The sequence below is a fragment of the Leiobunum rupestre genome, chromosome 5, assembly GCF_980474605.1.
Source record: "Leiobunum rupestre chromosome 5, qqLeiRupe1.1.hap1, whole genome shotgun sequence".
Classification (NCBI taxonomy): Eukaryota; Metazoa; Arthropoda; class Arachnida; order Opiliones; family Sclerosomatidae; genus Leiobunum; species Leiobunum rupestre.
Window position 1 is genome coordinate 7,166,226 of NC_143388.1, and position 25,270 is coordinate 7,191,495.

Genomic DNA, 25,270 nt, shown 5'->3' on the forward strand with positions numbered 1-25,270 from the left:
TTTGGCCCTGGGTTTTGATAATTTATGAGTTTACCCACGGGTAGTGGTTCCCGAATTGAAGGTGAAAAAGTCAGATAGCTTGATGTCTATGCCATTGTACAAGAATTTGTGCAAGAGACAAAAAAGAATTAAGTTTACGTCAAATAGAAACGGATTGAATTCCAAGGGAGTTCAACCGAGAAGAAGCAGGTTGTTTCTCCAGTTGAATGGCCAATTTTAAGAATTTGATTTACGCATAGGCAAAGGGAACTAACTAACTAACTCAACAGCTAGGCACCACCTTAGGCCCAAGTCATCTAGCACAATTGTTTAATAAATCATGTCGATCGTAAATTTAAGTTACAGCGAATTAACCCAGCAATGAAGCGTACGCATTTAGTATTTTTTGTGTAGGAGTTGAGAATTTAATACTGGGATTCACAGTGACAAAACCAATACTGCAGTTGTTGAACTGAATAATAATAAATGTCAGAAGCTAGCGTGTCAGTTGACAAAATAACGTTTATTCAATATCAGCACCACGTATGTCTTTCTAGTTGCCAAAGGCCTAGAGTCAGTGTCAGACAACATGCAATGTTTAGTGTCATAAATGTTGTTTTTATAGAAAACAAAAAAATTTTAGAAATATACTTTAATGAAATCTCAGTGACATGTTGACTTTAAACACACTAACAACAAATCATCCACACATTAGAAAAAACCTGTCTAGAGGAAAACTAAAGTCAAAACCACTTTGAAGTGCTTTTTATATAGGAAATCTAAAAATTATCTACTGAAAATATTCATGGGTGGCAAATTCAACAAATACTGCCATTTAACAATAAAATTGATAATATTGTCAAATAAGGCAAAAATCATTAACATTTTAAGCTTTAATTACAAATTTTGCCTTTTTTTATGTATGTACAAGGGTCTCTAACAAAAACAGCTTTCCAACTGATGCTCATTTTTTATTGTAAAGAAAAATGGAGTAGATCAGGAAATTAAGGGTTTATAACTTTATTCGGGGAAACTTAGCACACTAATAATTTTTATAAAAATTTGTACAACTAATGAACTTCTTTAGAATACTTATGTATAGTGTACATAAAAATGCATAGAATATTTAAAAACAACTAAGTTAACTTTACCAGATGGGGAGAAAAAAAGAGCATCAGCTGAATAATTCATTAAAAAGGGATAGATCCTATCGTTACATTTTCCAAATTATAAATAAGATGGTTATTTCCAAAAGTTTTCATCTCTATCTCGACCTAGAAAAACCTTTTCTCATTTAATTTAAAACAAAGAGGTAATCATGTAGTGCCCGATATTTAACAAGGCATTTAATGTTAAAATTTTTTCGCAAAAAAATCACATGGGATAGACACTCATCAGCACAAACTAACATCAAGATCAAATGAAGCCTCCGAAAATTGAGACTCCTGATCCATTTTCACCAAATATTTTATTATCTACAGGACTGTGGCTTTTAGACCACGCGAATAATAATTATGAGTTTTTTTGTAGGAAAGGGGATGCTTGAAAGAAGGGGGTATGAAATGGGGGAAATTAATGTTAGGTACAGTGGGGAAAAGGAGGGAAAAGTGTTAAATGTAACACTGTCGCACAATAAAACACACATTCTAAAATTATTTTACTCAGACAAGTTTTAGCATTCATAGCAAGAATTCGTATTGTAAAGACCCAGACACTTCATGAAGTTTCATTTTGGTGAAAAATTCTCAAATGATTTTTTACTAGACATCCGCTGTTAAATTAACTTTTATACCAAAAGAAATGCATTCAGATTGTGGGTCATTTATCATGAAAAGGACTTTTTTGTGTGAAGGTGAATTATGAAAGTTAAGATCAGATAAGGCAGACTAGAGCGTCGTACCATAGGATGATCTCTTAATTGCCACTGGTTTTTTTTCTAGGTTTCCAAATAAAACTGTTTAAAGAACATAATTTGAAAATTCCTCAAATTGAAAAAAGTAAATTGTATTTTTTTTTTTTTACAATTTACTATTTACAATGCGTTAAATTTCTTAACTCTATAGTAAAAGATTTGGTTATAAAACGTCAAACTTAGAGCTACCTTTAATTCAAAAATATAATATATTATAAAGTTATAACCAGTTTTTCTTCAAAAGCCTGTTTTGATGTATAAAGCATTCACCAAAAGCAGATAGATGGGGCAAAAAAAAGGGTGAAAACATGATGATACGATTTTTCATTGTCTTTCTTCGTCAAAAAATATAACGAATTTAATTTGTTTAGTCTTGCATTTCTTCAGGTATTTCATGTGGATTTAAGATGCCAGGCACTGACATTTGGTTCTTCCTTTTCTCTTCATCAGCGTGTCTCAATGCTGCCTCACGTTCTTCAATAAACAAGTCACTGTTGTCTTCACCAGCAAACTCCTGGAAGCAAACGCATTACAAGTTACATTTAGTCAGACTTTTATTGATTTTTAATAAGATATATTTTGCCAAAACAAAATTTAAAGCGAACATAGAATAAACATCTCAATATTTCTGTGTGCAGATTAATTGTTTAGTGTTTAGGATCTCCAAATTTCAAAATTAGTTTTTTCCTACCACTACTACTGTTATACAACATTAGCTTCAGCTAAAAAAAATTGCTGGATAAACCCCACAATTCGCTTCATCAGCTAAGCAGGTGCTAATCACGAAGCGTCTGCTTAGCAGACTGAAAAACCAGTAGTTTATTAACTTCTTTTGTTGGCCTCTATGTAACTATATGTAAATTGAAAGGCGTAATACCACAAGTGTGCCAGTTCCTATACTCTCCAATCCTAAAGATTTACCGAATGATGCTATTGAGATAGCATAAAAGACTAGACTACGATGGATGATGCAGGCACTTTATTTGTAGTATTTTGTATAAAATAATATTTGAACTGCATTGCCCCAATGTATATTCTCGCGCCTCTCCTCCCAACTTTTGCTAATTATGCCAATAGATAAATTTGCATTTTTATGCCTAATCATGGAGACCCACAATACTGTTAACTCAGAAAACTAAAAACAAAACAATAACTATGAAAGCCCAATTGACTTACTCTGATTTGAACCAAAAAGTCTCTCAAGTGTTCCCTAAAGGCAGGGATATCTTGGTTGAGGTTAAAAAAACCCTGTACAGTAATTTTAACTTGCACCCTGGAAAAAATATTTTCTTAGTTATAAAACTAAAACTAATCAAGACTTTACTATAAAGTAAGATTAATATTCTTTGACAGAATTTACACAAGAAATAAAATCTTACTCAGTTAAATGTGGAAAGGCAGTTTTTAGAAGGTTCGCTACAAACTCTTGCACATAAGTTACATTGGTTTGACCAGATGCTGTTTGCTGTGTTGGATTTAGTAGTACAGTAATTTTTCCAGACTCTACAACACTGAAGAGGTATGCCAAAATAGTGGCTTGCATTGTTAAACCTTGCAAATAAAAAAATATTAAACAGTTTAACACATTTTAAATTCATTTGACTTCGAATGTATTTATAAATAGGGAGAATAACTACGTGGAGAAGATCTCTGGCCATCGTGGTCAAATTTATCTTCACCACGGATTGTGCATTAATCACAACGGAAGATGTATCTCTTAGGAAGTAATGAGATACCAGGTTTATTTAATTGTTATAGAGGGGAAATTTTGAGTGTCGAGGTTGATTGGGTTTAACGCTAAAAATAAGTTCAACAATCATTCTCCTTAAGTAGAAATAATAAATAAATTTGAGATTAAACAAGGGAATTAACCTGGAATTTTTCAAACGATTGACCAAAATTTATATCTAAAGTAATGCTCTATTATCAACCAAGAAATGAGTCAAGAGTTACCTGCAGTATGAGATGAGTCTGTGACTACAGAAAACAGATGTTGGAGGATGTCAGTGTAGTAAGTTTGGTAAAAACTTTGAGAGGCACCTTCCTCTTGGGCTATATTTTGTAAGAGTTGGTACAAGATCTGCAACCCAGTGTCTGCCACATTTCGCATTGTGTGCTTGAATGCCCAAATAATAGAATCTAAAACCAACTTGAACTGTGCTGGGGGTATATTTAGTAGAGCTGCAAAGAAATTTCGAAAATGAGTGATTAAAAATTTTATAGTTATAAGCGATTTAAACCTAATATCAATGCTAGTGTTGCCTATCTGAAGATTGTAATTATCTAATGGTCAGTGTTATAGCTAAAAAAATTGGGCCCAGTGCAAAACTGTCTGTGGCATCAAAAAAATTGCTACCAAATTGCCAATTTGTTCTCATCTAAGTTGAGAATTAATTTCAACAATCAATATTTAACCAGGTTTTTATATATTTTTCGGATGTGACCAATACAATGACTTTTTATTATTACCTCCAATTTTTCTGGGAGGTGGTAGACTAATACACCTTGATTTATAGTAACATAATTAAATGAATTTATAATATACAAAATAGTTCCTATAATGACAACTAGAAGCTAAAAACAAGTAATAGTAAAATTTAATTATTGCTACAAGCATAGTATTAATTAATTATAAAGGAAATTTAAAGAAACTTACCAGGAAAACAATGATTGGTTACTGCTTGTAAAAGAAGAGAGAAATTTGTCCGGTGTTCTGGGAATTCTTCAAAGTCTTTGTTAATCATGTCCAGCGTGCATTCAAAGACTGCGTCAAAAATCTTTGGAATTTCAGTAGTTATATGGCTCTAAATACAACAAAACAGAATACAGAATTAAAAGGTTGAAACGACAATAGACAACACCAAATCATATATTTCATTGTATATTATTGTACTACGTCGATCAGCAGCCGTGAGCAACGCATTTCGAAGGTCATTTGACGAAAAGAGGGAAGGAACTTATCTTTTATTTTTAGTTAAAATTACAAAAACCTTAATCCCAAGAAATGGCCAACTCTGACAATTTAATAACGTAAATATATAATTTATATCCTAAAATAGCAAATATTCATTTAAGCTAGAGATACATGTTTAACTTTTATTGCTATAAAATTTAAACTTGTATCTTCACATAAAGTAGTTTTCAATAAATGATTATCCCGCCAAACAGATGGAAATTTACTGTGGTTTATCATTTAACTATCTTAATTTTTTTCATACAAAACAATGTGGCAGGAACTTTTAAAGAATTTATAAATAATAAAATTTTTCCATTGAATAGACAGTAAAATAAACGGGTGTTGTATTTTTAACTATTGCTACTCCTTCAATAGTGGATGCTACTTAGGGAGGGAATGTGGAATTGGTCGATATTTGAGCATGCACAGAGACTGTTTTTCCTGCCACCAAGAAACATAATTAAGTCTTAATCCCTCATGGAACATATGGCATCTGCTAAGTAAACTGACCATTATATTTTAGAAATAAAAGCTTGACAAAATGCTGGTTTAACTCTAAATTTACCTATGTTTTAGCTCGTTAAATTTAAACGCAAATTATTAAATTAAATAAATCATTATACACACAAAAAAACAGAAATAACCTCGGCAACTATTGATGTCACCAAATATTCAACTTTTTCCTGCTCAAATAACCTTCAGAGGCTGGGAAGTAGTTTAAATTTTTTTTGACAAATATTAAGGCTTTTCTGTGTACTCACTAAAATTTTCTACTCCAATAAATGTTAAATATTGATCATGATATATCAAAATTTATATAAATGCAAAATCATGCGCTGCTTTAATTCCCTCTTATTAAAAATCACAAGGTCTAATTGCATAAAAAAGGGTGGCAGAGGGTTAAATTTGAACCTGGCACTAAGATTAGGGGTATGGTAAAAAGTGTTACCAATGAAAAACGTGCTAAATTTCTGTTTTAGTAACTTTCTTTTTACCCATCATTAAGGGTAATTTTCAAAATGAGATAACATACCTCAAGCCTATTGACAATTGTTGCCATAGTAGATAAGACTTCAGGTTCTCTTGCAGATGGTACGGTACACCTTTGATAATCCAAAAGCACAGCATCAAGCAGAGGAGGTATAAAATTCTCCAATACCATTTGAGGCTCAGTTGATCGGCTGACCCATCCTGATATTAGTTTGAGAGTTTCTCTTTTGACGGTTCTCATACTCCTTATCAATGGCTGTTTTGTCACACTTTCTCCGTTCAAAGCTATAGCAGCGCTAATATTTTCACTCATCACTTTATACACATTCAGCATATCCAAATAAATTCTTCCCAACTGAAAAAATATAAAAAAGACAATTAAGCTCAAAGTAGTTAAATTCAAAATATAATGAAAGTCTGTTTTTTAGGGTTGACACTTGACAAACCTGTGATACATTAGAAAAATAATTTAATAAAATAGATGTGAACATTTTTAAATTAAATTATCACATTATTTTGGTGTAAAAAGATATTACTTTATCCAATTCTTAATATTTAAACCTAATTAGGGATTGGATCATCGTTATTTGCGTAACATTTTGGATATTGTTACTTAAAATGTTTTCTCTGGTAGATAAGTCTAATCTTTTGTGAAATTTTGTTTTAGCTGTGTGTAAATCTTAAGCATATTAAATATACGCTTACTTAGGTTTCGAAATAGTTGATGATGTGAAAATTTTAACAAATATATTAATGATTTTAAAGACTCATGAATGAAATCGTAATCATCTAAAAAAAACTAAATGTGCTATTTTCAATTTCCGTACTGAAATATTACGAAAAATATGGTTCTATAAATTTACATGAAAAACATGCCAATTTAAATTAAGAGATTGGCATTTTCAAGTTAACTATTCTGATAAATTTATTTAGGAAACAAAATATACCTGAACAACGTAAGGATGACCAAGAGCCTTGCACGCCCTAAAATTTGTTTTCAAAATATTTCCCAACTGTTTAACTGCATCTGGATCTTTTAGAACATCAACATTCTATTAAGAAAAAGATCGATTGATAAAGATGTCATGAATTACAACGTATAGCTAAAACACAAAACATATGTACGTACTTTAGTCGCTTGATTGATAATGTCATCCCATACTTGGTTAGGCAACAGCATATATTTTTCAATCAGGTGTTCTTGAACTGCCTGGTCTATTGGAGCAGCAATCATATAGCCTACTGCTTCGTAAAAAGTATGAACTTGCTGCGGTTGAAGATCACAAATTATAGTACTGATGTTGTTTAAAATCTCTTCTATGAAAGGAACAACTTCTCCAACTTGAACCTTCAATCGAAACAAAGAAATATAGTATTCAAGTTACGTTAAATTCAAAAGGTACTATTACTGGTCAACCAAAGTTTCTTAAAATAATGTGATATCAACAAGAACCTATTTGAACATACCTGAACAAAATGACGTCTACATTTCTGCGCTATTTTGATGAAAGTGTCACAAGCCATGTCTTGAACACCCTCGTGAGTTTCTGAAAATATATTTACTGGTTTAAAAATATCCTGATACTCAAATATGAAAGGATAATTCATATTTATGTGTTATGGTCATTTTTAAAAATTAGCTTCTGGTAATGGAGTGTGAAAAGTGTATCATGGGAAATTTAAAGCAACTGTCGGCTCTATCATTGCCACCTGCATTACGATAAGGCCCTAGTGATTAGAGATGGCAATGAATCTATCCGATTCTTCGAAAAATTTGGCTTTACTATTAATGACAAAGGAAGCTAAAATTCAAAATAGCGAAACAATAACTTAGTAAGAGAACCTGTAGAGTATTATAATTAGACAACTTAAACTTTACTTAGTGGACTTAAACCTAAATTAGATATCCCATATAAAATATATTGTTAAAAATACTATAACTTAAGTTATTCTCAAATTTACAAACAATCCAATCATCGCAAGGGACTTTTATGTCCCACCTTTTGGGTCAAAATTTAGCTTAAGTATCTGGTTTTGATTTGGACGCGACATCTGATTAAAAAAGAGCTACACCACATCCAGCCGACACTTGCTTAAGCTAAGTTAGTTAAATAAGGGTTAAAATTATGTTTATAATTCTCTATCTATTGTCTCTGCATTACATTTGTCAATATTTATCATTTTACTTCTATAGTTTTTGTTTGGTATATTACTGAAAAATAACAGGTAAATCATTTATCCAAGATAGTAAATTGAAAAAGGGTTGACACCCCCTTTAAGCAACTTTATCATGCTAATTTTTGGTCAATGTTTTTTTACCAATAGTTGATTTTATAAAATAAAAAGTAGGCTTGCCCAACTTTTTAAAATGTTGCTCTTAATATATTCTTCACACGAGTGATTTGCACACACCCTAAAAAAAACTGTAGCGTGTGCTTGTAGACTTGTAAAAGTAAGAGACTTTGATGTAAGAGTCACATTAAAACCAGAAGACCACTTTATTTTATAAAAATTACTATTTCTTTGTGAATTAATTAAAATTTTATCTTGCCCCAAATAAAATTGCTTTGAATTTTGTATGTGAATTTGCTTTAATTAAACAAGTATTTTAATTTGTCAGTATTTTCTTGATGGCCCACAAAAGGTTTAGCATTTATATAAAATCTATATGCCATATTATCATTTCTTGCACTATTTAAAAGGATAATTTTAATTAAAAACATTCCAAGAAAAAAAAGTTATAAGCAAAATTTTACGGAAAATTACCCAGGCCTTTTTCGGGAATATTTTGTACTTTTCTGTTTAAAACTAAAAAAAGTAAAACTATCTCTAGACTAGTCTAGATTAAAAACCCTTTAAAAGTAATATATGTTTCAATATTTATTTTTCCGATTTGCAGAAAATTCTGCATTAAGTTTTTCGGAAAATTAACCACTCTAGAAAAAAAATTCTTTGTAAAGGACACTGTACAGTTTTTACTTTTTAAATATGGTTCACAGCTTGCTACCAGAGTTAAATAAAAATTATTTTACCTTATAATCAAATAATGGCACAATAGAAAAATACAGTTAGATAATATTAAACAATGACTTAGCCTAATATGAAAACATTCAAGAATTCTTATTCCAAATTTATTTTCAAGTAATTAAAAATAAAAATATCAGCTTACCATGCATGAACTCGAAAAGCTTATTGACAACAGTCTTCAAAAACTTCCAATGAGCTCTTAAAAATCTGGGATACTGGCCAACGACATACATGATGTTAGAAGCAATAATGGCTTTGTTGTCTTTTCCTCGTTTTTGATCACAGAGACCAAGTAAGTCCTTGATGACTGTAACGAGGAACCTTTTCTCATCCTCCTCATACATGGCCCCACTGATAGAACCAATAGCCCAGCATAAAGTGTTAAGATTTTTCCACGACCACTCTGTGCCATTTATTTGATTATGCAACTTCTCTGTCATAATCCTTTCAGTGTCATTGTAATCCAAATGCGTTAGATACACTGCAAATTTAAGTGATTTGGAAAAAAATTACAACCACTCAAATTACAGTACTCAATTAAGACATAATTCAACAAATTGATTTAATTAGAATAGAATAAAATTGATGACGATTATGATAACACGTGACACCAAAGGTGCTTAGTGCACTGTTATTTAATAGAAACGGGAAATGACCCTAATGTTGTGTAGTACCATCTTCAGCATTGCTTGAGTAAAAATCTTCATTATGAAAAAAATCTTAGTACTCCGTGCACTTTACTTAAAAGGTATAAAATTTGAAATTTATATTGTAAAACTACAAATTATTTTAAAAAAATATTTACAAACATCAATACCTTATAATTTAAAATTTAATGTTACAATCTGTGTTGAAACATGAAAACCGTTATTGGTGGCACTTTGTCAAGTTCCACATGTACCCCTAATCTCAAAAGATCCTTATCTCAAAAGCCGAAGTATCTGCTTAACCAAGACGTCAGAAACCTCATAGGTTACCATAGCATACCATGCTGGCTGCTCTAACCTCTGAACCGAATAGTTGGCACACCTACACGAGAGACAGTCTCCTCCCCCCCCCCTACATGTATGGTATAATGAAATGGATTTATTTCACTCTAATTTGAACTTCTGAATGTTATTTTTGTGATAAAATTTTCATTTAAAAAGAAAGACATTTTAAGATAAGCTTGATGTTTTCCCATTCAGTGGCAATAGCAGTAAAAATTATCAATAACACAACTTACCAAGAGTTTCCCTCATGTTTTTATAAAGTTGAATTGAATCAGTGTCAGTCATAAATTCTCTAACAATTTCACCTTGCTCATTCTCCACTACCAGAACCTCTTCCGGTTTTGCCATGCGTCCAATAATTATATACCTTAACTGAAATCAAAAGATACATTCTAATATATTGTAAGTTATAACAGTAAGAAAGACTGACTTTTTTAAATTTAAAATTATTATGAGATATATTTCAATAAATAATAAATTATAATATCAAAAGATTGAAATTAATATTCATTTAAACTTCAATTGAGGGGTCATTTCAGAGATAAATTACAAAGCAGAATTAAGAATTGTTTGTGCTACCATTAAATGGTTTATAATTGGTAACAGACTTCCAAAATACAGTTAACATTCATTTTTGCAATTTTTATTTTGGTTAAAGACCGAGAAGAGAGCGAATTTCCACCCCTCTCATCCTGTACTTATTTTTTTTGACGAGTGACAACTGATTGACATCTCTGACAACTTACTTGACAGCTCTGACAGATAGTGACGATTATTATCGATATTCTATTCAAAAACAGTCGGAGCCGTTGGTCCAGCTCCCATGCTGTCACTCCTCAAGAAATCGACAAGTTAAGTTTTGCGGGGGTCTAAATTCACGCACGAGAAAATAGAATCTCTCTTCTCGGCCTTTAACACCAAATATATATGTTAATTTGTAAATAATAAAGTGCTTTCCGTCTCATTTTTGAGTCTAGGTGAAGATTTCAAATATGGCTGGCATAAAAATCCACCCAGTTATTATTTATTTAGATCTTAGATTGGTAATGCTGTTCTGCAGTAATATCAAAAGTACATAATATATTTCTAGGTGTGAAGTATCCCTCTCCTTATACGGCTAATGATATTTGCTCAAAACTTTCGCATAATTATAAAATCCATTTTTGAAGAGAAAGGATTTAATGATTTCATAAATAATTGACTAATAATAAACCGCTTTTGCATTTTTTATCTTTTAAAAGTTTCAACTTTGACGCTAAAGTCTAGAATTTAACAATCCAGATAAGATACTAATGATATACATGATCGAGAATTTGTATTTCAAATTAATTGCCACAACAGTTAGCAGCTAGCTGTTTGGTTTGCCCTTTCCATAAAATCTTGAAGTTAACAGTAATAGTAAATATAAGGAAGAGTTGACACTCATAGGGCTTGCCATCACCATCCTACCCAACCACCTTCTAGTCACTAGCTGGCTTGGGGCTATGGTGGTGCATAGGGTATTCGTAAAGCTGGGCGAATAGAAATTTTAGCCATCAACCGCCAAGTGAGAGCTCTATTGTAGAAATTTCTTCTCCCCAAAACTAGTTTTGACTTCAACCTCCCTGAAGACAGCTATGCCATGGCACAAGCCAATTTGGTTATAAAAGAGATAATCAGGTAAGCTAATAATAAAATAACCATAACTAGGCTTAATGACGAGTTTTCGTCGAATTAGGAAATCAAGGCGCGCGTTTTTCTCGTGAGTTTTCCCGCTTTAAGACACGCCCATTTCTATGAGCTTCATCACGGCCGTAAAAATCTTCCTTAGACATTCCAAGTGTAGACCTATATAGTTTCCTGCTTTTATTTATTATTATTAAACTCTTCAGTCAAAATTACAAATAAGCTTTACTTCAATAAAGAAATATAAGTATCGATGTAGAAAATGTATACCTTTGATAGGACTGGTTGGTAACGCTGCCGCCTTGGTGATGTTTTAACTTCAGGTAAAATGAAGCTTGGTATAGAGTTGAAAGAATTATCAGTATAGAGGTCACAAGCCAACTTATTCCAATACTCCAGGCAAATTTTGAATATTTCTACATCTTCAACTTCAGATATAAGGAGCAAATAGTGCAGGGCCTAATGTTAAATTAAAGATTAAAAATTTTGAATAACAAAAACTATCCACAAAATAAAGGAATACATTTCATTATAAAATATCGGTTGCGCATTTCAATACGACGGGGATGGGGAAATTAACACGTCACCTGGTGTGCTTCAAAAGACGTCAGGTTTAAGAAAATTATGAGATACGGGGCTAATTTCATATTTCTAGGAGGAAGGGGCTTACTCTTAGAGGAAGAGAGGGATTGAGAGCAACACTAAAAATCGTTTCAACATGATTCATTTTCATTTCACCAATAATGAATAGGTTTGGTAAAATTAAATTATTTCAGTCAAATTAAGTATTGCAAAAACAACCTACCATCATTAAAGTATCCTGAAGATCAGGTAATTTTTCAATGAGTCCCCCGTGAACTTTCAAATAAGTGCAAATAAAGAGACTTAAATTTTGAATGAATTTCTGTTCATCATCCTGACCATTGGCGTAAGCCTCCTTGATATTAGTCGTGGCAGGAAGCATCTTTTAAAGGAAAAGTTAGATTTGTTTTATGGGTTTACACAAAATAACGTTAAGTAAATAATTGTTCTGTAAGTGTGTCACTAGTCCAAATAATTCCTGATATCTATGGATTGATGTAGAATTGATGTCATAACCAAAAATAAGCGCCTCTATTGAGAAAAATACCCTACTTCACAACACGTCAGTCCTAAACCTCAGCAAAGCTTTCTATTTAGACAACGAGGTACAGAGAACATATTAATGAATCAATCTAGAGTCCACCAAAAATGTCATAAAGATTTCTTTGAGTGGTAATTGAGTGTTCTACATAAAAACTTGTAAGAGGTTAACGGTAATAGTTAGGGTAGGGAGCTGTTGGCTCGCGTGGCATAAAGGACTTGCCACCACCCTCCTACGTATTGTAACCCGGCCACCTGTTTAAGGCATTAAAAGTCACTAGATGACTTGGGCCTAATGTGGTGCCAAGGGTATTAGCCTAGCTGATTATTATTATTATTATCTATTAGGAATCACACAAGTAAGTCTTGGATTTCTGAGATTGCATTCCCGACCTCCTATTGGGTTGGTGTGGCCAATTTTGTATCAAGTTTTTAAATTGTCCAAAAGTTACAGCATTTCGTAGTTTCCAACCCCAAATAAACTACCATATAGGGCTATTTTTTTAAATACGGGTTAACTATAAATAATTTTACGCACAGTGTATATCTTTTTTAATTTGGTTTTTAAAACATGAACTTACTTGTTCTAGTTGGGCCATTGTTTGGGTGAACAGTAAAAGGAACATTTCATCGTAATGTTTAAAGCCACTTGGAGCAGCAACATACACACCAGCTACATAAAAAGTGTTGTAACATTATAATTCACATTAAAGAAAAAAATTAAGAAAGTATAGCTTTAAATAGACTCATTAATTATTGGTAATTTAAAAGTTGGTAGGCCTACATGAAATGTCTATGCTTCCATAAGTATATAATATACTAGCTACCTAGTTTATAATAAACTATACGCTTAAAATTTTAAGTCTACTAAAAACACTACTCTCTGTTAAAATAGCTCTAAATTATAAAATAACAATGCTTACCAATTTCTGTCAAACACTTCAAAGCCACATTTCGAAACATTGGTACATTTAAAAACTGAAATATTGTATAAAATGCGTCTATTAGAACAGAACTACTACCTTTCCCAATTAAATATCTTTTTTATCAATTTAAAATAGTTTGAATGCTCACCTTATAAATAAGGGTACTGATAAGTTTAGTTTCAAAAATGTACCCCAAAGGTATCCAATTTAAGAACCTTAAAAGGGTTTCTAAAGTGGTGTTAACAAGCAAAGCATTTTGGGAGTTCTCCTAGGAACAGAGAAAATACATTATAGAAATTCAACGGTATACAACTAAAGACGGCTTAAAATATCAGTCACAAGAAAAATGGTAGCCAGCCATCCCTCATCCATACAATAAAAATGGTTATAAGAGATCAATCATTTAATCTTCAAAAACAAATGCAGTCAAATCAGTTGACAAAAATCACTCTTACTCAGGCTGCGTTCAGTAATGCTCAAGTCTCACCATTGTGTAAAGTAAATGTTATGTCAGTTTTTTTTATATTTTTTCAAGTTTCTAGTTATGACATCACGTTGCTCAATGAAGTCACCAGCTAGATGTATCAGTTAATACGATGCGTGATGACTGTGTGACATATCATAATTATTTATTTTAATGTATTGACCTAGGTTTAACATTATTAAACACCTGTAATTATTTTATATTATACAATTTTATTTTTGTCTAATGTTGTTTAATTAAGTAATATAATAATAATAATAATAATATTGAAATTTCCTCATTTTCTGGACCTAGGAAGCTTAACAGAAGACACAACACTAAGAAACCGGACTACAAAAAAATTGTGCGATAACTCCTTCTGTCAAGTTGCACACAGGAAAGTTATTCTTAGATATCTGTTTCTATTCTATGAGCATTACTGAACGTACCCCTTGAAAATTCTTACCATAATAAACTGGCATAGTTGAAATATCTGAGAGAATTCGTTACACATGGTGTCCTTCAATTGCAACGCCTTGTTTTGGGTCATCTGACCACTAGAGAAGTCAAAAACCTCTTCACTCAGAAGTTTCAATATGTTCATATTGTTTTGACATAAGCTCTCATTGGTCTTGCTTGCTCCAACTATATCGCTGATAAATGTTGGCCAGTTCTTGGGCCACTCTCTTTTCAGAATCTTCATGAAATAAAGAAACAATGTTTTGTTTTCTTATTAGTTCATACACGAAATACTAAATTACTGAATATAAAAATTTGATTATGTACTAAGTTACAAGAGTCAAGTGTAGGGTAAACAACCTAATTTTCACAAGCACCACCAATTATTTTTTTGCAGAAATTTTTCATCTCAACGATACTACTGGCAAAATGTTTATTAGGTCATTTTAAACTGAGGGGCTAATCAATCTGCGTAATCAGTGTTAACGCTTCCCATAATGAGTACATAACCCCTAAGTAATCCATGTACTTCCGGTAATTGTACTGTGCATAATTTTGGCTTTCTCTGCATAATTGGTGTACATGCACAAACTAAATGATAAGCCCCTGGTTATGCACTTTTATTGTTATCCAAATGGTAAAAGGTAATATAAACTTTTTTGATACGTGAGGATATTGATCTCTCAATTTTTGTTAAATCACTTAATAAAATTATAATTTAGCAGTTATGACCCTGTCTTGTAACCTATACTGTAAAAGGTTCATTACAATATGGTGTCCCAAAGAGGAATCAAATGTACAATCTTCAAGTTTTTTAAGCATTATTTAGCCATTTTGACTCTCTTGTTACCAAATACCAACATAGCAAAAGGTTAATTACAAGAGACTTATAACGTGCGACTATTATTACAGATTGTTATCAAAAATATTGAATCTTAAATGCAAATAAAAACAGAAAAGGTACTGAGGTGAATATTAGGTGATATGACACAGACTACAGGAATATCATATAACTTAGAAACTTTACACTGAAAATTTGTAAGCCACTAGCCTAAGAAATAGTTTCCGGATGTTTAAGGGTTTTATTTCAACTAGCGCTGAATCAATCAATTAAGTGAAACGAAATCACAGCAGCCTCATCTCATTCAAATGTTAATATAAAAATTAAGATAATGTTAATATAAAAATGAAGATATTGTTAGATTATTTTTAAATTATTATATAAATTTTTACATATAGCCAACGCGAGAGATTCATACTAGGGATGTACCGATATATCTGTCTATTTTTCTAATATCAGTATCTGCAATATCGGCTTAAACCAAGCCAATATTAGCAGATACCGGGATTAGAAAAATATTTTCAGAAAAAACATTTAAAAATAAGAAAATTCTTGATTAACTAATGATAATATTTTATTTGATTGGCCGCACCATGTACGCCAGACTTCCGAAGCTAGATCATACCTTTAATGATAGATATTATCGGCCACGAATAGCAGATTTATTGGCTGTACCCATATCAGTGCATCCCTAATTCATACATTGCTGAATTTTCGTCCACTAAGCAGGCTATTTGTTATTTATAAAACACATTTTGCTTAGCAGATGAAAGTCCACCAATTTTGGAGCTTCTCTCATTGGTGGACACAAGGCTCTATTTAAACTTAAAAGGCTAATTGTTATAAGTTTTCCAGTTAAAACTTCACGCTACTCTCAGTAAAGTTTTAACGAATATGATTAACCAAAAGGTGTTAGTTTTTTAGTCATTGAAAATGGTGGTTAGGTAGAAAAGGCAATCAGCTGTTATTTCGAAGATTTTTCAGGTAGTTCTGTATTGGCACACTTACGAACCTTACTTTAATAAACTATATTTACCTGAACAAGAATCATATTCAACTTGTTGAGATACACTTTCTCTCTTTCTGAAACTTCTTGATCTGATGAAGTTTTGATAATTAGGCCAACAATATACTTCTTTATACCTAGAAAAGCAAAATAAATTTTTACACTTTGTACATATGGTTACGCAAAAACAATAGAATATAAAAAGGGGAAAGTTTGAAAACATTATTTGAAATTACATATATTAAATCTGAAGATATTGCAATAAAAATCAAGGAAATACATACCTTCGCACTGATTTCGTGGCAGTACCTTCCATCGTGTCTTAATAACATTTTCTAGTATTTGTAGTGCGTAATACTTTGTTTGTTGGTTCTTTGAAAACTCCAAAATTGTGTCAACACGGGTCCAAGCATCAGGGTGTTCTTTTAACGTAGTTAATACCTCTTGAGCAACCCTTTGCTGGGGCCCATTTCCAACATACATAGCACTAACAACATTGTCTAACAACAAAATATCTAGCTTTTGATTAAAGTCCAGCAGTCGAGCTGCCTGCTCTGCCAGAGTTGACATGTTGCCATTTACTAATAAAAACGATTTCAGTATAATCTTCAGAAAGTCATTAATAATTAAAAATTTGATTGTTTTTTACACACCAGGACTGCCTAAGTGGCTCACAGGATTCTTCATCCCATCTAATCGTACAGTGGTCATGAACTACGTTGCAGGTAGCATTCAACTGAAATTAGGTAAAACAATAAGAACTATGATTAACAAAAAAATATATAAATTTGTTTCTTTAGATGATAAATTGAAATGGTAATTATGAGAACCTGGAACGTTTCTGATTAAAGCTAGCCCTACGCAACACAAAATAAATAAATCTTCTTTAAAACTTCAAACCTTATGAGAACCTGACTAAGAATTATTTGCCTATCATTATGTCTGGAAAGTGATGCTGATAATTATTTCATGTTCTACATACGCTGAACCAAAATATTATCTTTACATTTTTTTTAATTAAAAGTATTTAACTTAAATTTTCATATAAATGAGCTAAAAACATTGATGGTTAACGCTGTTCGCTCCACTTTTGACTTCAGCTTGCGACACAAAAACCTGTGTCAAACCCTTCTGTGTAGACCTCGCAATCGCTCCTTCCTTCTGGCAAAAACTACATTGAATTTCTTCTTTCCATAAAAAAAACTATCGTAGTTAACTATCATAGTAAGCAAAAGGGACGCTAATGGTTTGGGATGTCCTGAAGGTTAGTTTAAGGGAATCTCTTGGAAATCACCCAAAAGTTGCATGGGATATCTGATTGGTAAAATCAAGCATACATTTTTATCACTATTATTCTTATTAAAAATAGTCCTTTCACAAAAAGTTCTACTACAAATCGTTGTCAAATGCTTAATTATAGTTGGATGTTACATAAATGTTTGTTTAGAGACTTTAACTGTGTTAGTCGGAGGATGAAAAATAAATCTTGAAACAGTTAGTTCTTATGCTAACTACGAAAAATATATAATTAATTCTACAAATTTATTGCTATCACTCATTGAAAAGCAAGCATTGTTCATGTTAGTAGGGTTTGATAAAAGGTATAAAAATATAAACCGCAATAATAATAAAACTACCAGAAAAATATACACATACCTACAGTTCTATTTTAAATTTTGGGTGAGCATTTGAAAAAAAATCACCTGTCTCAAGCACATTGTTAAATCTTCGTGTTAGATAGTTTAAGCACACTCAACATGATCGTACAGGATTACACATAAGAACCCATTAGAGAAACTCCACACATTTATATTCTGAAACGTTATGCTTAAACTATCTACTGTTAACGTTGACTAGTCAAATCACTACATTAGTAAGCTAAACTTAACACTTGTTCATATATATCAACAGAATTTTCATTACACAGTAGCAGACTTTTAAACACTACCTCTTATTTTAACATGAGTTTCTCCTATTTTGTGCTTACACTTAATTTTAAAAAAAAAGAAGAGGCGAGCAACCAGAATTACTTTCCTTAATGTGATAGCATTACCCTGTGAAACATTTCAGCTCAAGTATTGTATCAACTACATGTAACATCAAATTAACAATAAAACTATTTATTATTCAATGGCATTTTCATAATCTAAATACTGAACTCATGAATTCAATGATTTCCACCAATTGAGCAATGTCTTAAAAAATGTTAGTACATTAATTTCAAGGCGATAACAACAATAACAATGAGAACTCCTCTATTCTTAATCATCTATAAACTAAGCCTTTGTGGAAAGCACAAAACAAAGATGATGTGCCGTGATATATCTCGTCTTAAAACACTAACTTCACGAATTATTAATGAAACTAGAAAACAAGGATCTTGGGAACAATGTTAAACATATTTACCTTTTCTTACAAGATTACATTTACCACATAAGCAACGTTTCGCGGGTTATTTCTTCTCATTCGTTTAAATACGGTTACACTGCGTTCTGATTCGATATATTTACTAACCGGTTTTAACTGGTTCTACCATAGCATGGCCCATAACCATAGAATCCACCTCGGTTTTCCGGATGTTTTTCGTCTGCCACTGTTGTCAAATCTGATCAAGGAATTGCCATCTAGTCGAGGAAAATTTCCTTTATTTTGGTTTAAATTTCCATCACTCGATATTTTCAATATATTATTAATTTTTCTTCTAGCTTTCCACACTGAAAATTCAAGGGGATTTTGGTTTTGATGATATTAAAATAAAATTGAATCACCAAATATCTTGGCTAATTCGTGACCTAAAACTATAGCTACGCCCTCTTTGGTTCGTCATTGAAACCTAGATAGGTAGCAGCTAAAGCAGACGCTATTAGTTTTTCTTCGTTATTCGTAAATTTTACTTTATAAATAATGATACTTGCATATTAATATAATTAAATTTATAAGTTTATTTAAGAAAAAACGTTCTTATGACTTTTTAATTGGTCTGTACCCTAGATTCGAAATTACGGCGTTTCTCGATAGCGCGTTTTCTCGTGAGGCTTTTACCAAAGATAATTTAAACTCGTACCCTAGATTCGAATACTGAGAGCTTTCCAATTGGCGGTTTTGTTACGAAGTGTTTACCCTCTTCCGGCACGTGACCTCAGAAAAATCGGGCTCCATCGGTTGCGGTAAGGCGCAAACTATGAAGCGAATTTTTTTCTGAGTTCCGGCGGGAAGTGGGTAAACGCTATCGGCAACGCGCGAGAGAGTGATTTCGAATCTAGGGTACGAGTTTAAATTATCTTTGCTTTTACCAAAGATAATTTAAACTCGTACCCTAGATTCGAATACTGAGAGCTTTCCCATTGACGGTTTTGTTGCGAAGCAATTACCCTTTTCCGGCACGTGACCTCAGAAAAATCGCGCTCCATCGGTTGTGGCACAGCCAACTTCGATCACGCGCTATATAGCGCGTGATCGAAGTTGGTCGTGGTTGCGGTAAGGCGCAAACCATGGAGCGAATTTTTTCTGAGTTCCGGCGGGAAGTGGGTAAACGCTATTCGCTAACGAAAACTCCGGCAGCGCCCCCTATCCACACTGCGTGTAACTGTATAGTGGTGATCAGCATTCAGCAAATAGTGGTGTGCTACTGATGAGATGGTGGTATTATATACGTTTTAACAGCGAATTAGTGTTTTCTTGGTAAGTAGGATTGAATGTCAAGTTTAAAGACATAATGTTTGGTTCTAATTATATACTGTCATTAAGATTTGAAGTCCTTTTGGATTTACTTAAAACATTGTTAGAATAGGCCTTGGAGCAATATTGTTCAAATAAAAGATGACATCTCAAAAAGGTATGCTAACATTTAATTGGTATTCTATTATATTATCCTATTTTAACCTTTATTTATTCCATAATAGTGAATCTCACCATGGTTGAAATTTGGAAATACATTGGGGAAAAGCCAAGAGCCTTAGAAGAAGGAGAACGGATGTTTAGAGAAAGCCCAAAAGGATCAAAATGGGAACAAAATGGAGAAAGTTGCTCGGGCCAAATTTTCGTGGCTTAAAAAAGTACAAGTATTGGAATATGGCCTCTTAATTAACTTAAATAATCCATTTCTAGCTTTTAGTCCAGATGGATTATACATGGAAAATGGAGAGATAAAATTACTCGAGATTAAGAAGAAAATATCAATTGAAGATGCTGTCGCTCAAAACAAATTTAACTTCTTGAAAATTGGAAAAGACGGAATTTATTTACCAACTAACGATTGTAGAAGCTACTATGCACAAATTCAGCTTGGCCTTTATGTGTTAAACATAAAAACATGCTCATTTTTCTTGTATTCTCCCAAGGGCTATCTTTTAATTGATATTCAAAGAGACGAAGATTATTTGAAACAAAACATAGTCAAATTGTGCAATTTTTATTTCAAATTATATTTACCATTACTAGTCAAGAGTAAGTGATTTTTAAAACAAAAAAGTTCCTATTTTGTACTGTGCCAATTAGTATTATATAAGAAAAGTAAAATGAATTTGATCAATTAATGTTATAAATGAATTTTTACTTGAAGTCTTATTTATAATAAAAGATTTTTAAACTTATTTGATAAAAATTAATAAAATAATCATCATCGTCATTAAATAAGATTTAAACTTAGTCATCAAATTTATCATCTGCTAGAATTGGTTTTAGTAAATTTACTAATCCACATATGACCTTCAGAATTTCGTCACAGTAGGGAACTAAATCAAGGTCAAATTTATCATTTAAAATTTTAAATAATTTGATTCTTTGAATGGCTATCTCCACGTGAACACGAGCTGATGCAATTTTTTTGATTTTTTACACTTTCTTCCTTACTAAACTGTTATTTTTCTCAAAAATGGAGGGATGTGTAGAGCTATGCCATTGGCCGCACATTCATCTTCAATAAGGAAGCCTAAATTTAAGTTGAATGAGTTTTAAAATATTTTTTTAGCATATTACACTTTTATGCATACCTTTGTCAACCATAATTCCATCAATAAATTGTTCACAAAGATTTATGACCCCACTCTCAATGGTGACTTCCTTGTCGCTTACTTTTCCACCCCAGGGGTCGCTAACGAGCGTGATCATGCCAGAAGGTGAAATTCCAATGAGAATTTTTATTGTGTTAGTTCCTTTATAATGGATGTAGGTTGCCACTCTGTCGTGAAATGTGTTGGGCTTCATCATAGGTACTTCTGAGCAGTCCAACACAATGCGAGTATTATTAAACTCTTTAAAACATTTAGGAAAGTTACTTCTGATATTTTCCATATCCGGCCAAAAGATAAATTTCTTCAAAACTTCAGCAAGGGCACAAAGGGTTCTTTTGAAATATGTTGAAACTGTTCGATTCGAAATGACAAATAATGAAGCCAAAGCGTCAAATGTCAAATTTGACTTAAGCTTCATTAGGGTTAACAGCACCCTATATTTCACAGGCATTAGAAAATTAGAGCTTGCTCTGGTTTTCAAGCCCTAAAACCTCACTTGAAAGGCTTTCAAATAGTTCTTTCCCAATGCCAGTAAGAGACACAAAATCAGCATTTTTCATTCCATTGCTTGAAATTCCAACTCTTGACCCAGCAAAATACTTTCCATGGTCCAAATAAACTTGAACACCAATAGACGCATTTATTACTCTAGATGGTTTGTGAGATTGGTCCTTTCCTTGAGCTTCAGTTGTTACTTCAGATAGCATAGCTAAGTTTGATAATGACAAAAACTTTATCATCCGGAGCTGGTTCACTTGCGCTTTTAACAACTTTTGGAGCAATGGAATCTGTTATTGGTGATGTTGAACATAGAACTGCTTGATTTAAAATTAAATTTGTGTTATTATTCTATTTATTATTTCACAAAAGTTTACCATAAAATAAGAATACCTTTAGAACGCTTTACGTAACGTTGAGCTCGTTCTTTTAATCTAACTTCGGTTGATTCTTTAATTGGCTTACATGGCAATTTTTGGGAGGGAATGGCGTTACATTTCAAACGTCTTCTTACAGATCTACCATCTATTGATGAGTTTTTCGATTAATTTATTTTAAAAAAATTAATATTATTTGCATCTCACCATTTCTTTCCAAGAAGTCATCAGCTGTAAAATGGGCGCTACAAATCTGAGCCCACTTACTAGGCCTTTTCCCCGACTTTATCTTTGTTAACCATACATTTAAAAGTTTCTTACAACTTGGGAATTTATGAAATGATAATCCTGGCTTTGGTTCTTAACTATTTTCTTCAGTTTTACGTTTTTTAAGCGCAGTATTATTGCAAAAAGGGACCGCACAACTTCTCCCACCTCTAGCGTTAATGTGAACCGCCATATTTCTTGGATTTGTTTTGATTTGGATCACCACTATACGCTGGAAAACCAAGCTGCAGGGGTAGCGACGGCAGCGCCACCTATACCCGTTTCGCTAGCGAATCGGCAACGCGCGAGAGAGTGATTTCGAATCTAGGGTACGAGTTAAAATTATCTTTGCTTTTACTGAGTTCGCGCCGGAAGTCGGAAAAATCGGGCTCCATAGCAGGGTGAGAAATAAGGAATTTCAATAGATAACCCAAGATTATATTACTCACCTTTAGTTTTCTTTCGTTTAGAAACATTTTTAGAGCTACAGGCATCATTAATTATTGTTTTAAAACAATATAACGCAAAAATATCTGGTATTTTGAAAACCGCAAGTCAAAAACCACGGCGCAATTTTCACTAAAACTTTACGTTTTAACTAGATGTCGGTAGCCCTGCCAGCTCCATGGAGGCAGTTTCACAGAAATCTCTTTTCTATGGGCAGTTTTTTCCGACTTCCGCTGGGAACTCAATAAGAGCCTGCGTTTACGTACAAGGAGATTGATTTCAAATCTAGGGTACGTAACATCTATCTATTGTTTGATAAAATCATATGTAACATAATTACTCATAAGTATGCCACTGTACCTTTATTTCATTCAAAAATTTTCACTGGCGGTTTGTTTCACCACGAACCAGTAAAAAGGTGGACTATGTTAGATTATAACCTTTTTATTCATCCTAGGAATTTTGGGAGTCACACTATTGGCTACTAACATATTTATTTAAGCCAATGGAAAACATTTAAATTGAGAAGGGATTTTTTGCGTCGGAATTTTAGTCAGCCCAAACTCCAACTTGTAGATGCCCCGGAAAATCTCAACCTGAATTTCAACTATTTTTTCAATAAACCTGCTTCTTTTATTTGACAATGCAGATTTATTTTAGAACCCGAGTCTCCGAAAACTTTATTAATTGCATTAACAGCACTTGACAGCACTGCCCTACATTTCAGAAACGCATTATCTCCAAAAAGCTGTTTTCTAGAAAAATCGCTTTTTGTGATTTTTATAAAAAATAAGAAAATTAAACTAACTAGAAATGAGGAAATTAATTGATTAGGGGTATTTTTTAACGAAGATTCCGAATATGAGATTACCAATGACTTAAATTACTTGGATGTTTGAATAATGTGACATAATGCGTTTTGAACGTCCCCAAAAAAACAAAATACTGAGCAGAAACGCATTATAAACACATAATGCGTTTCTGCGCAGTAAATTCCAACTCCTGAGTCAAAACAGAAACGCGTTAAATGCAATTTGTTGCATTTCTAATTATAATCGGACGATTCCACAAAAATCGTGTTTGTCTTAGTTATACGTTAATTTTAAAGGAAAATAATCAAAATAATTAGTAAAGAATAATTTAAGTAAAGTCACTATCTTAACAGTATAAATATATTATCATAAGTTAAATAAGTAGTAAAGAATAACTGGAGTAAAGTAACTATTATCTTAACATTAAATATTATCATAACTTAATTAAAAAATTATTTAATGATATTATCATAAGTTAATTATAAATAAGCTTAGTATTAAAATAAAAAAATGAAAACATTTTATTTGTTAAAATAAATATTCTTAAATACAGCATAAAAACTATTATAACTAATTTACATTATAACATAACATTCTATATAACGTTCTATTCTTCGGCCAATCCACGACTCTTTAGTAAGTCATCGCTATTGTTGTTTTCTGGCAGCTCCATCCAAAATAATCTATGAATCACGGGGATTCGACAAATAATTTCCTCAATTAGGTTAGGTTTCTTGGAAGGATTAATTGCCCATTTAAAAGTAGTTGGAAATGAAGGAAAAACATTTAAATATGACGTTTGCATGAAGTTCCATCCCTTTGGCGCACGTATGCCCCCTCTAAGCGCAGGTATGCTCATTGAAAAGTAGTTGGAAATGAAGTTAAACAATTTATTATCTAGTTTTATTATTGAAATTAAATTAAATCATTTTAAAGTAATTTTAACTGAATAAAGATGTCGGTAAAATGGATAAACCTTCAAAACCTTGCGCAAAAATGAAGCTAAAACGCTTTGTATAAGCTGGCCAAGTTCGCTCTTATCTTAGCTAATGGTATGCCCGTGCTGTAAAGCATGGGCATACCATTAGCTAAGATAAGAGCGAACCAGGCCGATTTGTATAAGCTATAGGAAAATTTCTGGCCAAGTTCGCTCTTATCTTGGCTAATGGTATGCCCGGTATGCCGGTATGCTTTTTAGTAGGGGCCCCAGTGGGTCCTAAAACTAATCGAGAAAGTCTAGCAGACAATGCTATCGCGTTTGAAAAATTTATCGGACCAATTCCAACTTTACGTCCTAAGCAGATGCTTATCTCCTGCACGATAATGCGTTTCTGCGCGGTAATTTTGAAAATTTGGCTAAAAAATGCGTTTTGTCAATTACAATATCTTGAAATCTAGGAGATATAAAAATAAATGGATTTGAAATTAGGAATCAGCGACTTAAAATTAGTATAAAAGGTAGTGAAACTCAAAATCTCAAAATTGGTCGATAATGCGTTTCTGAAAATTAATGTAGGGC

At 32.4% G+C, this 25,270-nt stretch overlaps 2 protein-coding genes across 6 annotated transcripts; both read right to left on the minus strand.

Moving 5' to 3' along the window:
• Positions 1–1,232: 1,232 nt before the first annotated feature.
• Positions 1,233–18,976, minus strand: emb (exportin-1 emb). 3 transcript variants are annotated; one of them, XM_090174308.1, is made up of 21 exons: positions 18,853–18,976; positions 16,992–17,074; positions 16,623–16,919; positions 16,369–16,475; positions 14,499–14,729; positions 13,718–13,837; positions 13,567–13,621; positions 13,225–13,316; positions 12,327–12,485; positions 11,792–11,980; positions 10,090–10,228; positions 9,007–9,345; positions 7,305–7,384; positions 6,967–7,185; positions 6,785–6,889; positions 5,881–6,192; positions 4,548–4,695; positions 3,845–4,072; positions 3,271–3,442; positions 3,068–3,164; positions 1,233–2,405 (listed from the first exon to the last, which is right to left on the minus strand). In XM_090174308.1, the coding sequence occupies exons 2-21, from the start codon at positions 17,047–17,049 to the stop codon at positions 2,259–2,261; spliced, it is 3,294 nt and encodes a 1,097-aa protein (XP_090030434.1). In that variant the 5' UTR covers positions 17,050–17,074; positions 18,853–18,976; the 3' UTR covers positions 1,233–2,258. The 3 variants fall into 3 exon arrangements, with proteins under 3 accessions (XP_090030434.1, XP_090030433.1, XP_090030435.1); XM_090174307.1 differs by having other exon boundaries at positions 18,745–18,938; XM_090174309.1 differs by lacking the exon at positions 18,853–18,976 and adding an exon at positions 17,995–18,119.
• A 1,759-nt stretch (positions 18,977–20,735) lies between these two features.
• On the minus strand, positions 20,736–22,779 carry LOC149943427 (uncharacterized). Of its 3 annotated transcripts, none has more exons than XM_090175109.1 (5): positions 22,433–22,779; positions 22,242–22,366; positions 21,847–22,168; positions 21,330–21,701; positions 20,736–21,268 (listed from the first exon to the last, which is right to left on the minus strand). In XM_090175109.1, the coding sequence occupies exons 3-5, from the start codon at positions 22,088–22,090 to the stop codon at positions 21,189–21,191; spliced, it is 696 nt and encodes a 231-aa protein (XP_090031235.1). In that variant the 5' UTR covers positions 22,091–22,168; positions 22,242–22,366; positions 22,433–22,779; the 3' UTR covers positions 20,736–21,188. The 3 variants fall into 3 exon arrangements, with proteins under 3 accessions (XP_090031235.1, XP_090031234.1, XP_090031233.1); XM_090175108.1 differs by having other exon boundaries at positions 21,847–22,165; positions 22,242–22,373; XM_090175107.1 differs by having other exon boundaries at positions 22,242–22,373.
• Positions 22,780–25,270: the final 2,491 nt, after the last annotated feature.